The following is a 14,863-nucleotide window of genomic DNA, read 5'->3' as shown; positions in this document are numbered from 1 at the left end:
CACACAGACACAGATGCACGTCTGTCTATGTGTGTGTGTGTGTGGGTGAGATACACCCAGGAGTCGGTGCGCAGCTGAGAAGAGGGGTGGGAGTGGAGGGTGCAACGGTCGGCCCGCTTATCGCTTTTTTATCTTTGTCGCCCCTTTTGTGTGCTTTGCTGCGCCTGGGCGGCGCCCTCCCTATTTGTGTGCGCATGGACGGCTGTCTCCTATGCTCATCCCTCAGCGTTCCGGACCCGCCCTTCTTCAGCGCTCCCTCATCCTTTTAGTGGCTTCCTCTTCTATACACGTCAGCTGGATGTAGGCCTCGGCATCTCCCTCAGCTGGAGTCCATTTCAGGAATAAGACTTACCGTTTAGCGCTTGCCCTTCTGCCGCCTATTAATACTTCTGCTGCCGTACGCGCGGCGCTTTCCTTTTGTTTAGAGCTGCCGAGGGGCGCGCCGACCTCAGCTATCCCACTTTCCTTCTCTTTCCTTTTCGATTCGTCTGCGCCCGCCGCCGTCTCCTCTCACAAGCACGTCACGCCCGCTGCTCAAAGCTCCACGTTGACAAGAGAAAAGAGCGCGCAACAAGAAGGACGAATTTCTGCGGCGCACTCGTTTTTGTCTCTCCTCCTCCTCCTCCCTTCCTCCATGCAGAGGTCTTCGCCCACATCTCTCTCCGTCTCCGGAACCCTCCTTCCTCCTCCGTTTCGTCCCCAAAACTGCTCACCACACGAGATACTCAGTAGTGAATACCGCCGCTCACACACGCACCCGATTCGGAGGACGTATCTTTTTTTCTTCGTTTTCGCTACTTCCTTTCGGCTTTTAGTGCGCCGGCCGGTTGTCTCGGACTCTTCGAGGGGTGTCACTGACGAGCACACATCAACGGAGGTCAAGAGGGACATTTCCTACAGCAATGGCGTCCCCTAGCGTGCTGGAGCTGTCTAAGCAGCTTCTGCAGCTCGACAGCCAGGCGAAGGCCCTCCGCAACGAAGTGGAATATCTGCGTGCCACGAAGCGCTCCCTCGAGGTGTCGGATGCAACCCAGGCCAAGATATCAGAGATGCGTGAGAGCACGGGCAGCTCTGTACAGCCAAAGTCGCAGCGCTCTCGTGTCTCGGCGCAGCGCAGCAGTGCGGCTGACAGTGCCGGCACCTCTCTTCCACGGGACTTCGTTGACGAGCTGACGCACAAGTGCAGTGAAGTGGAGACCTCCGTTCAGGCGCACAAGCTGCTGGTGAAGGAGAAGGAGTGCCTGCAGAGGGCACTGGCCACTGCGGAGGACCGCGCAGAGGAGGCGGAGCAGCAGTACATTAGCCTTGTGGAAGTCGCTGGCATGGACGCCGATGGCAGGCTGCGCTCTGCGATAGGCGCAAAAAAGAAGAACGACTACAACGTTGCCTTGAGAGACGCCGCGGAGGTATACCGCCAGCGTGAGAATACGCGTATTCTATTGGAGGGCCAGTCCCGTGAGCTGCTGCGGCTTGCCGCCATTCTGCAGGAGACAACCGATGCGGAGAATCAGCGCGCGGAGGCTGTCGAGGTACTCGCCGAGCGCAAGGCGAAGCTGTCGGCCCTGCGTCGCGAGTGCGACGTGATGGCGCGTGCGGCTGCCCGCCGAGACAAGATCGCCGACAAGAACCAGCACGGCATGACGTCGGAGGACTACATCCGCCACAGCAACTTCGACCGCCGCGTCGCGCTGTACGAACTAAGCAAGGAGGATAATCTCATCAAGCAGAATGAGCTGGCCATCCGCTTTCGCGCCATGCAAATTGCGAAGATTCAGACACACCTCGAGCTAGTAGGTGACGCCGTCATCGGTGACGACATGGAGGAGGAGGAGCGCGTTGATGCGGATATTGTGGAAGAGATGGCGAAGGAGATCGACCAGCTGTATGATTCCCACATTGTGGCGAACATTCGCATGGACAATATAGACTGCGAGATCGAGAAGATGGAATGGCGCGCCTCTGCGCTGCAGCATGCGAAGGAGAGCACCGTGGTGGAGATGGGGCGCTTCCGCCGTGAGCACCTCCATTACCTCGACGAGGTGCAGAAGACCCTCGATAAGGAGCGCCTTACGAACGGCCAGATGATCACACGACTCCAAGACGAAGTCGATAACCTGCGTAGGAAATCTGCCCGAAAGAATTAGTCGCCGAGGTCGGCACTGGGCTGTGAGACTGCCTCCACGACTCGCTTATGAAGGAAAAAGAGGACGAGAAACGGTACTGACAAGACGCAGAGAGGGGGGAGGGGCTGATCGTCACCTCGCTCCTGCCGCCGCGTTGGTGCCGGTGAGCGTGAGTTCAGTTGCTGCTGACATTGCGGAAGGTGCGCCGTCGAGGGAGGACGGTCAGGTTGCCAAGCCTTTAGGTGGCCAGCGGTTGCAACATTCAGATACGTTCTTGTACCGTTTCTATCTGCAGATCTCTGCAGGTGAGTGGATCGGTGTGCCTGGCTTTAGAGGCGATGGCTCGAATGCTGAAACCACTGTCGGGCGCAAAGAATGGCTGATTGATGGCTTGAAGACGTTCACGTCGGCATCCGCTGACATTGCTGTCTACCCCGTCCCTCGTGTAGGTTGCCGTGCGTCTTTGCACATTTTCATTACACTCGACTTTACTCCCTCTGAAGGCGCACGATCTTCTGGGGGCAGGGACCGCTTTCCTGCCACTTTCCTCTGCGGGTTCGTGTATCTGTCCCCACTCGTCTCGTGTACGCACTGGGCGTGGGTGTTGATGCGATGTGTTTCCTCTTTCTGTATGGCGGCCTCCTTTTGTTTTCTTTCCGTTTACAAACGCTTCATGCGCTGCATTCCTATGTCCTTCTCTCTCTCCTGGGGACGGTTTGGCACGCGCCACGCCACCACCGACACCTCGCTCGCTTGCTCGCCGTCTCGCCCATCCGCCCCTCTTCTATGTCCCATGCGCGCTTGGCAGAAGTTTCCTTTGCATGTTTTGATTGCGCGTGTCGTTGACTTTTTTCTTCTCGTTTCTTTCTTTGGCTTTCTGTGTTTTTATTTTCTTCCTGTACGCGGTGTGCGCTGATGCCGAGCAAAGAGGAAACAAATAGACAAACAAAAACGAAATCGACGGAGGCCGTGGGTGGTGGTGGTGAAGGCACTGGGGTAAGGGGCAAAGGAGTGTGTGATGGTGGTGCGAATGTTGCTGGAGTGGCTCTCTTCTGAGGGGTTTCGCTCCCCTTCTCCCTTCTTCTGTTTCTTGACCGCTTCCCTCTCTCGGCCGTTGCCGATCCTTGCCTCTGCTGCCGTCTCTCTCCTCCGACAACCCTCCCCCCTGTTCCTCTCTGTCCCTCTCTCCTTCACCGTGCACACCGCACTTTGACATGACGTTTTCTTCTCTTTGTTGTCTGTTGGATTTTGTTTAGACTTTGTTTTCTTTCTTGTGCCGAATGGGGAGCCCCTTTTTTGCCGCCATGTCCTTCTTTATTTGCACTGTGACTCCCCTCTCTCCCGGCTGTCTGTGCACACGTATGCGCGTGTGCTTTGGTGTCTGTGCGTCGTAGCCGTTTGGCCCCCCTCCCCCCTTCTTGAGTACCGTGTGATCGGTTGCTCTTTGAAGTGTCCCACACTCTCGTCTTGGTTCTGATGCTCCTGTGTGGAGACGAGAGCAGCAGAGCAACGTGTCTGTTCGCAAGGGTGAAAGACACAGATGTGATTTGATATGTACCGATTTCATGAGCGAGAGTACCGGCTACGCCACCGAGATCAGAGCTTCGTTTCTCGGTCCCACCTCTTCTTCGCTCTTGTCTGTACTGAATGTTTCTTTGCCCCTTTCGCTTTTTTTTTTGTCATCGTGTTTCATTACCCTCGTTGTACCGCGTGAGACGCCTTTTTCCTCGATCTCACTATGTGGAGGCAGCGATGACAAAACAACGCCACATGAATACGCTATTGGGCGCAGCAGCGAAAGCAGAGGGCCACGCGTGTGGCTGTTCGCCGCATCGAGCGTCGCGCGTTGCTTCACGTGGTGGCGCTGCCGCTGAAGGAAACGAAACAAACAAAGAAGGCCGATGCCCATGACGTAGACGTCTGAGAAACACCGGCGCTGAAAGCAGGCCGAGCCTCTTTGTTCTCTGCGTGTCATATGTGTGTTTAGCGCCTGACACGGTGGTGTAGGCCAGCCTGCGCGAAGTCGTCAAGATGGTTGCGTCGGCGAGAGGCGCGTGGTGGCATGACTATCATGGCGGTGACAGCTTTGCCATTTGGCCACGTTTGCAGGGCTGCACATACTTCATTGCTATGCGATGCGAATCAAGCCTGACTTCTTCACGCGGTACATTCCCGCGGTGTTTGTACCCTCACCCACATCCCATCTTCCTCTCCACTACCCCTTTCCCTTCTGCGCGTGCGCCGACTCATGTCTGCGTGTCACCGTGTCTCCTCCGGTCCTTCACCACCCCATCAGAGCCCCTCTCTCGGGTCTCCCTCTTCTTTTACTTGCTCGAGAGCGCCACATCATCCCTCTCGTCGTCACGCTTGCGCGTGCGGGGCGTCTTGATCTATCAGTCGAACATACCGAGACGGAGTCGGTGTGCACGCTTCTTGCCCTTTATTGCGTCTTTCTTTCCGTTCTACACGCGCCGACGCAGCTGCTCCCTCACTGGCGCTCTGGTCCAGGAGGTTCACACCACACGCGAGCTCTCTGCCGCCCGCCCAAGTCAGACAAACACAAAAAAACGACCCGAGCGACATCACATTGTCCTCATACGACCTTTCTTCCCGCCCACAGAGCCCTTCTTTTCTCTGTCAACCACACGGATTAATCCACAGGCGTCATCGCAGCTCATGTCATCTTCTGCAGACGAGAAGGAAGCGCAGAGGCAGGCAAAGCTTCGGCTCGCCGGCAAAGACTCCGAAGACGCTCGTGCTGCCGTGAAAGTACAGCGCGAACTAAAGAAGAAGAAAGACGCCTTGCGCAAGGCGGAGAAGAAGCTTAAGGGCATCAAGGACGATGTGGTGAGCAGGATGGAGTACGAGGCTGCGAAGGCTGCCGCAGAGGAGGCGGCTGCAGAGCTGAGCGCGATGGAGCAGAAGTTGGCGGAGCTCACCGAGAGGGCCGCCGGGAGCGCTTCCGCCACCGAACTAGCACCGATCGCTTCCCCTTCGTCGCCCATTGCCGGGGTATCGTCAAAGATGATCGCAGTAGACAAGGAGGCGGAGGGGGCCGCAAAGGAGCTCCAGATGCGTTATGTGGGCCAAGGAAGCGACGAGGCCCGCCTAGCCGTCAAGACGCAGCGCGAGTTGAGGAAGAGGCGTGATGCGCTGCGCAAGGTGCAGAGGAGAGTCAGGGCAGGTGGCAGCGACGCCGAAGTCGCTGCCGTTACGGAGGAGGAGGCGGCGCTGCTCGCCGAGATACATCACTTAGAATCTCTGAGCGAGGCATCGTCAGCTCCGTCGACGGCGCACATCGCATCCATTTCTTCCACGACGACCCCTGCGACCGCTGCGGCTTCTTCAGCCGCATTGGCTACCGTCTCGGCCGGTAAGGGTGGCAGCGCCAAAGCGGCGAAAGGCGGCGAGCCTGCCAAGGAGATTAGCGCGGAGGAGCGGGCGGCAGCAGCGAAGAGACTGCACGACCTCGTTCAACGCGCCATGGATGCCAACGGCCTCAAGTGCATGCACGTGCCACCGCGCGACGCCGTTGTTCACCCCCGCATCGCCGAGGTAGCGGTACTGATGGAGCAGATGCTTCTCGTCGGCGGCAGTGCGCGTGCTCTGGCACTCATTTCTGCCTTCCGTGAACTCAGTCGTGCCACAACGGTCCTCGCCGTGCCCTCGCTGAACGAAGTGGACACCACCGCCTTTGAAAAGCTCATCCAGATCAACTTTGACTTCGTGCGCCGCAAGCGGGAGGCCTCTGCCGGCATGCGCCACGTGAAAGATGTGCTCGTGCGCCGCTTTGTCGCGTTGCGGGATGAGGTGATTCACCCCAAGCCGAACATGGTTGACCTCATCAAGGACCTTGGTGACCCGCGTGAGGTGACACTGAAGATACTGGACGCCATTGAGGCGGAGCTGAAGATGTCTTTCAAGAGCATTGTGGAGGATCGCTCGCTGCCGTACGTCTCGAGCAGCGACACTATCTTAGTGTTTGGCCGCAGCAGTCTGGTCGAGTACATTCTCTTGTCCCGCTCGCGCGATCCGCAATGCAAGCCGAAGCGCGTCATTGTAATCGACTCGGCGCCACTCTTTGAGGGGCGGCAGCTGGCCGACAAGCTCTCAAGCGCTGGCATTGGTGTAACGTATGGTCTCATCACAGCATGCTGCACATTGATGCCCAAGTGCACGCGCGTGTTCATGGGTGCCTCGGCTGTGCTGCAGAACGGTGACATGTTCGGGCGATGTGGCATGGCGCTCGTGGCGGCCTGCGCGAAGCTGTTCCGCAAGCCTGTGCTATGCTTTAGTGAGAGCTACAAGTTTGTTCCAGAGGTGTGGGTAGGCAACTTGGCTCAGAACACGAAACTCGCGGATATGAGGCCTGTCGCCGAGGTGCACGGCAGCGAGACAGGCACGCACAGCCCACTTGTTTACCCCACCCCACCCACGCTATCCCCGCCCCAGCTACGCGCGTCTGGGGGGTGGGGTACACCAGCACGTGGCGCCGACTTTCTCGCGCGCAGCGGCGTTGGCGGCTCGACCCTGTTCTCCTCGAGTGCCTCTGGATACCTTTACGACGTGACGCCTGCCTCGTACGTGGACATGATCATCTGCGAGATGGGGTGCCTGCACACGTCTGCCATCATGGCAGCCATCAGGGACCGCGAAGGCCGCGACACGTCGCAGCTTGTGAATCTTGTTCAGGGCTGAGCAAAACAGCCTGCAGAAGGGCCAGCGTGGTGCTGTCAGCGTGTGACGTGTGCCGGCCGTCTCGTCGGTTCTTCATTAGCGTGGTGTCCTGTGGTAGCTTGTGGTTCTAAAGTGAGGGGGCAGGGGCCGTCCACGCCTTCCCCTCTCCCTCTCTCTCCCCCCACTGTGTGTATGTGTGCGCGACCACTCTCAAGATGGTGCTTTTCCATCGACACCTCAACAACGCAAGCCCAGGCTATTAGGCCAAACGAGGACAAGGAGGGGATAGGGATGGGCCCGCGCTCCGCCGCTGCTCTGTGGTGGCTGTCATCAGTCTCTCTTGTGCGCTATTTGTGGCAGCGGCGATGGGCTGATCGATTCCCTGAACTTGTCCGTGTTGAGGAGCGCAATGCACACTGGAGCGGCGAACATTCTCTCTGGTGCACGTGGAGCGAAGGATGGCAAGGGGGCGCCGAACTCCTTTGGAAGCTCTACTGCTCTCAGGTGTCGTAGGCTCCTACACCATTGCAGGGATGGTGAGGCACGCGTAATGCGCGACACGCTCTCTCTCTTCATTAACGACACACACATACACACACATGCAAGAAAAAAAGGATGGCGATCATAAACTACATGGAGCCGACGAATGGGAAGTGTGGTGTCGGCCCCGTCCGATGGGTTTGGCAAAAGAGAGAGGGAGGCGTGCGAGCGTTCACCTGCGCAGCTGCGCAACGTCTCCATCATTGCTTTCTTTCACTGCAACCTCTTCCGCCTTTCTCCACCCCTTTCCTCTCTCTGGCACGACTCCGCACAAACGAACGTATGTTCTCTCTCTCTTTATACGTATATGTACATATATATGCACATGCACATATATATATATATGATATATATATGCATTCATTCATTCATATGTATTCAAACCTGCCTGTGCGCACGTGTGGAGGAGAATCATTCGCTCATGTGCCTCAGCTCGCACGTGCACCTTTCTCTTCATCTTTCGTTACTGCCCACATTTTGTTTTCGCTTCACACCGTTGTATCTGTGTTGATACACGTGTTCTTACCTCTGTCGCACCTCTCCTCGTCTTCCTCCCCCTCTTTTTTTTTTCGTTCAGCAGGTCTTATTCACAGCGCATTGCATCTCCCTCCCCGTTGTCTTTGGTTACTGCCACTATTGCTGCTCTTGTACCTTACTCGATGGGCACGTGTACTTAGTTGACCGGTGCGACTCATTTCCCTTTCGTCGGCTGCGTTGCTCTGCCTACCTTCTACCTACTCGCGCACCGCCCTTGCTGCGCGTGTGCCTGGAGAGGTAGCTCATTTCACTGGCTTGTGACAGTGGCTCTCGTGCCGACCGAAACGTAAGCGTTCGCGCAACGGCCGTCACATCGTGCACCGCCTTCCTTCTCTTATTCCTCCCAGCTTCTCCTTCATACACCCCGTCACAGGGACGGTTGCTGAGAGTGAGAGCGCCTTGCGGCCTCTCCTCTGCTTTTTTCCCTCCTCTTTCCCTCCCTCCTGTGTGTGCAGCGCCAAAGAGGTGAGGAGATCTCAATTTATACCCCCACAAAGAAGAGGAATCCAGGCCTTTCGACCTGGTGGAGATCCTCTCTACAACAAGCGGCGACTCATCTGTGAGGCTGCGCACTCACACCCGCGCCTTCCCCTTTCTCATCGCGCACACAGCTTCCCCTCTCTCTCCCGTCTCTGTGCGTATTGAATGTGAAAAAGGAAACATCACATCGCGCCAGCCCTCCCTTTCCCATCGTCTTTCTTATTTCTGATGGCATTTGTTTGAATGCCTGCTGCTCTTTATTGTATTTCTTCTCCCCATCAACTCGCTCTGTCGCGTGAATCTGCGTCGTGGTTGCTGATTCGCGACAGTATCAGTTTCCTGCCCCCTCCCCCTCCCCCCATCTCACTCTCCTCGTCTCAGCACCCACGGCAACCTCAGCAGACACGCAGGGGCTCACTAGTGATTGCGTACCCGTCCATCTCCCTCTCTTCTTGCTCCTGCGAGACCCTTCCCTTTCCTCCTCTACCCTTTTTGTATTCCCTTTCTCCACGCCTCCGTCGCGCCCGTGTGAGAGCCGGGGGTACAACGTTGGTGACGTTACTTCTCACTGACTCACTTCCCCCCTCCAGCGCCGCTGCCGTCTCTCGTCCCGTTCCTCCGTCCCCCCACCCCCGCCTTGCGCATTCGGCCTTTCGCTAAAATCCGCTGCGCTCGCGCAGGCAGCCAGAGAGGCTTCCCTCCCTCCCCCTCTCCCTACGGCGTGCCGTCTCGACAGTGTTGAAAGCAGACGTCAGCCATCCCCCCCCAAAAAAAACGAGAAACGCTTTTTTTCTTCGAGGTGAAGCAGTGGGCGTGTGAGCGTATTCATCTCGGGCGCGCCGAAGCAGAGCACGAGAAGGGAGAGAGGCTCTCAGCACACCCGACCCTGACCGCGCAACAGCAGTTGGGTGAAAGAAAGACATCGAATCTCTTCCGTCTTGCTGGACCCCGAAGGCCTCTCTATTCAAAACAGAAGGGGCCGTCAGAGAGGGTACCTCCTTCCCTCTTCTCCATATACACGTTAAGGAAGATACCGCCTTAGAGGCACGGAAGAGTGCGTACATCACGCACGAAGGCGCGCCGGGCATCATCTCTAGCGCTTGCTCCCCCTCTGTTTTCCTTTTTAGGTCTGTCGCTCTTCCCACCGCCACCGACATTGCTTCCACGAATTCCCCTTCTCTTCACGTGCTGCGGCGCTTCTTCTCCAGCGCCTCTCTGCCAACCCTCAAAAACGCTGTCAAGAGGGACTCGGGGGAGGGGGTGATACAGTTCCGTCATTTTTCGCCAGTTTCTTTTTGCTTTGGCCGTTTCATTTCGCTTTTCGTTCGTCCCTTTTTCCTTTGTGTTCTGCCCACCTCAGCACGGCTTTCTTGTCGCTACGTTGCCTCTCTTCCCCTTTTGTTAGGGGCTTCTCTTGGTTAGTTCCTTCTATGACGGGTACCTGGTAGGTTCGATTGACCGTTGCCAGACTCACGCAAGCATCAGCAATTGCCACCCTCTTCCGCTGTTCGTGTATTCTTCCTCGCCCCAGTGCAGCGCCCTCGTCCTTCCTCTTGCCCACTCCTGCGATCCCGGGCAACTCATCCGCGGGGGACGTACGCTCATCGACAGAAGCGCCATCACTCCCTTCTCACCCCCCTCCAATACACACACACACACACGCACACACACATACACACACACGCACGCAGCGACGGCACACTCAAAAAAGGCGCTTCAGTAAAGAGGAGGAGTCGCTATAGAACTCAGCATTTTCTTTGTTTCCAGCCCACGAAACCGTCGCCACAAAAATAGGGGTCAAAGGGACAAGCGGTTTGAGAGAGTGAAGGCAAGGAAGGACCTCGTCTCTGCTTCCACTGCCGCTTCTTTGGCGCTGCCTCATCTTCGTCCCCTACCCTTTCACCACCGACAGAGCACACACAGAGAGAAAGAGAGGGAGGGTTGACGGATACGCACGCCGTACACATTCGTGTAAAGTAGCAGCGCGCGGCTGCGTGGGGCTCCTTCCGCTTTCCGTGTTTTTTTTTCTTTGCGTCCACTTCTCACCGCACGCTTCTTCAGTTTTCGGGCCTTTTATCGCTGTGGTGTCTCTTTTTTTATAAATGCGTGTGCGTTTGCGTTGTGAATAGGCATCTTTTTTTTCCCCCTTCACCTTTCTTGTTGGTTCGTCTCCTCTCCAAGCCGTTCTCAGTTCTTCTCGCCCTCGATTTTCGCGTTTTGACGCGTACATCGCGTTTTTCTGTTTTTTTTTCTTTTCACACTCCGCTCTCTCTTTCTCTCCCTTGTCAGATTTCTCCTCAAGGTTTTTTTTGGTCTTCGTCTTCGGTGCTCCGCTCCGTCCCTTCCCTCACCCTGTTCTCCCCCAGTCACTTCTCATTCTGCGCTTCTCTTCACCTCAGTTTCCCTCTCACGTCTGTTTCCCGTTCTGCCGGCAGTCGAGGTAAAGGGTGTGGAGGGACTGTTGCTGCTGCTGCTGACTTGTGTCGCTCCCCCTTCTCTCTCGGTGTCTTGCCCCATACGTCTCTCCCGCTCCTTCCGCCTGCGCATCGACGGCGCCTCGCGCGGGTGTTTCGCGAGCGCTCTTGAGACGTTCGGTAAGGATGAGCACCATGGAAAGCAGCCACTCCCCCTCTCGCTCCTCTGCCAGCGCGGAGAAGCGCTACATGGCCGAGTGCGCTTGCTCACCTGTAAAGGCCAACCTTGTCGAAGCTAATCTGAATGAATTCTGCGACGGTGAGGGGCTCGAGTCGCCGCAGCTCCCAAGCCTGACCTCGAGCAGCAGAGGCTTTCGTGCCTCGGCTGCCTCTCCGAGCAGGATGGGCAATACAGGAGATGCCGCTGAAGAAGGGGATCAAGTGCTTGCCTCACTCACGCCGACTAGGCGATACGGTCAGCCACCAGATGCTGCGACGCCGCTGAGTAGCTCCCTGCGGGCTCGAGAATCCCAGGAAATGCTCAGTAGCACATCACTAAGGGCAGACAGGCAGGACAAAACTTCGGAGCTGCCGCAGACCTTCCGCGCCACCGCTAGGCTCGACATATATCAATCACTACTGCAGCAGAGCGTCCCCTCAAAGTGGACAGGGACGCCTGTGTCCCTTAGATCCTCCATGGAGACTCCGAGGTCAGCAGAGGAGTCGGTGGCATCTGCCGCGCTCTCTGAGCCGAAACCGTCGTTGGTGCCAGCAGCCGCGCCGTCTTTGTGCGAGCATTCCATCTCGATTTCGGAGGAGGCGGATTTGTGCTGCATTTGCCTAGAGGAGTACACAACTGAGAATCCGATGTTCCGCGGCGCGTGTCAGCATCATTTCCACCTTCCCTGCCTCATGGAATGGAAGCAGCGCAGCACTTTGTGCCCGATGTGCTGCGCTGAAACGCTCCGAGGCGTGGGCGAGTTTGAGGCATTGCAGCATTGCATAGCCGCTGACCCGGCAGAGGTGGCGCGACAGAAAGATATCGCGAGGCGCGATGCCGAAATAGCGCAGCAGCTGCAACGTGAATATCTCCTGCAGGCGCAGCGTCGTGGCAGCAACGACGGGCGCCCTGGGAACGCCGCGCGGCTGCCGCACACACTGCGCAGTTGCTCGCCAAGAGGTTTGGCGAGGCTCACCCTACCGCCCGCCGCCGAGGTCTCGCTGCGCCTTCCCACAACTCTGGAAGCGGAGAGCAGTGGCACCTCCCAGCATCTAGGCAGGATCGCGCGCGTGCCGTCTACGCAACACCCAAGACGACCGGAGGGGGCTCGCCCGCAGCGTGTTACAACGAACGCGCCTTCGCGGTCGACCCAGCCGCCGGTGCGTCCAAGTATTCAGAGTGGCCGGCGATCCCACAGCCGGCCACATCTGGGGTGCTTTTTGATGTAGAGGAAAGATATGGAGGGAAGGGGTTCGGTGGTGGCTAAGGGAGAGCTGAGGAAGCATTTCCTGGCTTTCACGATTGATCTCTCCCTCCCTCCCTCCCTCCTTCCTATATCGGCTAGCTGCTTTGACTCCATCCCAGAGGTCTTTCCCCTTCCCCATCTGCCGCGGGTGGTACAGCGAAGCGCGACCATCTTCCACGTTTTTGTTTTCTCTTTTCCCTTGCTCGCGCCTTTGCTTGCACCTGCTGCTGCCTTTTCTTTATGTCATCGGCTTATTTCTCCGTTTCCGCTCGTCTCCCTCTCGCTTCCATCTGCTGCTCTTGCCCCCCTCCCTCTCCCTCCCCTTCAACCCGCCCCTGACTCTCCCTCGAACGCGTCCACGCCTCTCTCTCCTACTGTGTGCACCGCCTTTCCTTTGCTCTTCTTTTTCTCCCTCTCTTTGCCCCTTTACCCGAGGACTGAAGCTCCTTCGACGCGCTTGCATGGGCGAGTGCACGTGTGCCTGAATGTACATATATATATATATATTGAAAATGTATGTCGGTGTATGCATGTGTTTGCGTTTGTGTGTTTCTCTCTCTCTCTGTGCGTGGCTCAGGAAGCCGACGGAGTTGCGCACTCGAATGCTTGCCGCTGCCTGCCTCCTTTCCCGCTCCCCCTTCCCTTCGCCGCATCGATTTTTGGTCTCTTCGAAGGACCGTCCGCATATCATCTCCTATCCGCAAACAAACAGACACCGACAAAAAGGATGAACCAAATCGCGTTGGACCGACCCTGGAAGGGGGTCTTGGCCACCCCGGGGCTCACGCTAACTGCCATGGCTCTCGTCTCCCCACCGCTTTCCTCAGAGCGGCATCTTGTGTGCAGTGACTTCATTCGATCGTGACCCCACGCCTCCGCCTCCGCCCATCTTGGGAGAGCCAAGCGTTCAGGGTCAAAGAACAAACGAAAAGCCATGGGCATGGATGCACCTCAGCAGAAAGGCGGGGGTGAGCACAAATCAACAAAGGTCTTGCAGAGCGGTGCGAGCTGAGGCGGCAATCATGTCGTTGCATCACAGAGAGCTGATTTTGCCGATGCGTGCTGATTGTGCTGGGGAACGGGAGCGCAGGCACACACTTTTTTTTTCGATCTCACCACAAGCGCCCAAAGGCTGAGTCTTGTTGATCCACACGCTATAGGAAAGGGATGCTGGCCCGGCTCGAGCGGGCGGGTGAGCGAGCGAGACAGTAACGAAGAAGCGAAGTGCTTGGCTGCCTTTTCATCGATGCCACCGGGTGGGTGCTGCTGTCAGTGATGCTAGGCGAAGTTGTTTGGTCTCGCCGCCCCCTTCTAGGGGTGGATCGGCTTCGCCATCGCACCGCACCTTCTCTCTGCTTTCCGTTTTCTGGAGTTGCGACGTTTGTTGCAGATGCGCGTCTTTTTTTTCCTTCAAAGGTTTCTCACGCACTACTCTCCGTGCTTGTTCATCGCCTTCTCTTGTCGCCGGCTGTATCACGTTCGTCTGCACTTCGCAGCAGAGGGTGAGGAGAGGCACTTGGCAGACAAAAGCGAAGAAGGGAAAAAAGAGCGGCATTGACTCTCGAAGTGGTTGGGGAGGAAAAAAGAAAAGACTGCATCGGGGGAGGGGGGAAGCTCATCAGAGCGGAATAGAAGCGAACGCCATCCATCCGGACACCGTCGCATGCGCATCCCTTTTCTTTTTTCGACCCCTTTTCTCTGTTTCGGCTGTTTCTGAGCTTATGAATGTTCTTGCGTCTTTGCCTCTCATTCACTCTCTCTCGTGCTTGCCGTGTCTTTCGTATCGCACCCCTCGTGCACCCATGCGGCTGACTCCTGTGTAGGAGGTGCGGGGGTGTTCCGCCCCTCCTCCTCCTCCTCTCTGCCGTCGCCGAAAACCTTTTGGTTTGCGCTTGATGTAAGGCTTTGTGTGTCATTGGTGGCTCGCCATGAAACAGCTCAGCTGTTTCTGTCGTGCACACTCCCTTCGGTCAGGTGTCGTTTTAAGGGTTTACCTTTGCCTCTATGGGGTCCGTGAAGCTTTCGGACGATCCGCCTCCCCTTTCCCCGTTTTCGACCGACGTCTTTGAGCATGTTGCTCTCTCCCTCGTCGCACATACGCGCTCAGGCGACGCCGGACGCCTTACTGCGCGGCATCGTCACGGCCCAGTGCTTCTGTGTGTGTGTGTGTGGGTGGGTGGGGGAGAGAGGCCAAGAACCTGCAGCCTGTCTTCGTGTGCGGCTGCGAGCTCACGATGCCGGCATACAGGGTCGGACTGCCCCTGTACCGCAGAAATGTGCGCACACGGCCGCGTCTTTTGCATCGGCTCACTGCGAGCCGTGCCGATGACGCAGGACATCCACGCGGTCGCCCGCCGCTTCCCCCGCCTGGGCTGCTCCGCGGTGATGGCGGGTATCGTCGCGGGGCGGGGGTCTGCGCTGTGGGCGCGGCGGAAATGCCCGTCGGCGGACCGGCGCGAAGCGGTGTGCGGTGTGGCCCGACTCCGTGGGGCGTATTCGATTCACGGCTGTACGGCGCAAGAGCCGCAACACCGCCTCCTAAGCAGGCCTGCAAGGCATTCGGTCTCTCGGGGTGTCGACCGTCCGGCGCGGCAATATACAGACGGGGGGCGGGGGGGGCACAGGT

The 14,863-nt window shown here is 57.5% G+C and overlaps 3 protein-coding genes across 3 annotated transcripts; all 3 read left to right on the top strand.

Annotated features, from left to right (window-relative positions):
• Nucleotides 1–902: 902 nt before the first annotated feature.
• LSCM1_03469 (uncharacterized protein) lies at nt 903–2,144 on the top strand (the record flags this gene model as incomplete). The annotated part of the gene is made up of 1 exon (XM_067321011.1): nt 903–2,144. The coding sequence occupies one exon, from the start codon at nt 903–905 to the stop codon at nt 2,142–2,144; it is 1,242 nt and encodes a 413-aa protein (XP_067177621.1).
• A 2,655-nt stretch (nt 2,145–4,799) lies between these two features.
• LSCM1_03468 (uncharacterized protein) lies at nt 4,800–6,821 on the top strand (the record flags this gene model as incomplete). The annotated part of the gene is made up of 1 exon (XM_067321010.1): nt 4,800–6,821. The coding sequence occupies one exon, from the start codon at nt 4,800–4,802 to the stop codon at nt 6,819–6,821; it is 2,022 nt and encodes a 673-aa protein (XP_067177620.1).
• Nucleotides 6,822–10,957: 4,136 nt separating this feature from the next.
• LSCM1_03467 (uncharacterized protein) lies at nt 10,958–12,220 on the top strand (the record flags this gene model as incomplete). The annotated part of the gene is made up of 1 exon (XM_067321009.1): nt 10,958–12,220. The coding sequence occupies one exon, from the start codon at nt 10,958–10,960 to the stop codon at nt 12,218–12,220; it is 1,263 nt and encodes a 420-aa protein (XP_067177619.1).
• Between the last annotated feature and the right edge of the window lie 2,643 nt (nt 12,221–14,863).

The sequence above is a fragment of the Leishmania martiniquensis genome, chromosome 27 (genome assembly GCF_017916325.1).
Source record: "Leishmania martiniquensis isolate LSCM1 chromosome 27, whole genome shotgun sequence".
NCBI classification, from domain to species: domain Eukaryota; phylum Euglenozoa; class Kinetoplastea; order Trypanosomatida; family Trypanosomatidae; genus Leishmania; species Leishmania martiniquensis.
Note: the sequence above shows the minus strand (reverse complement) of the source record. Positions and strands in the feature narration are given on the sequence as shown.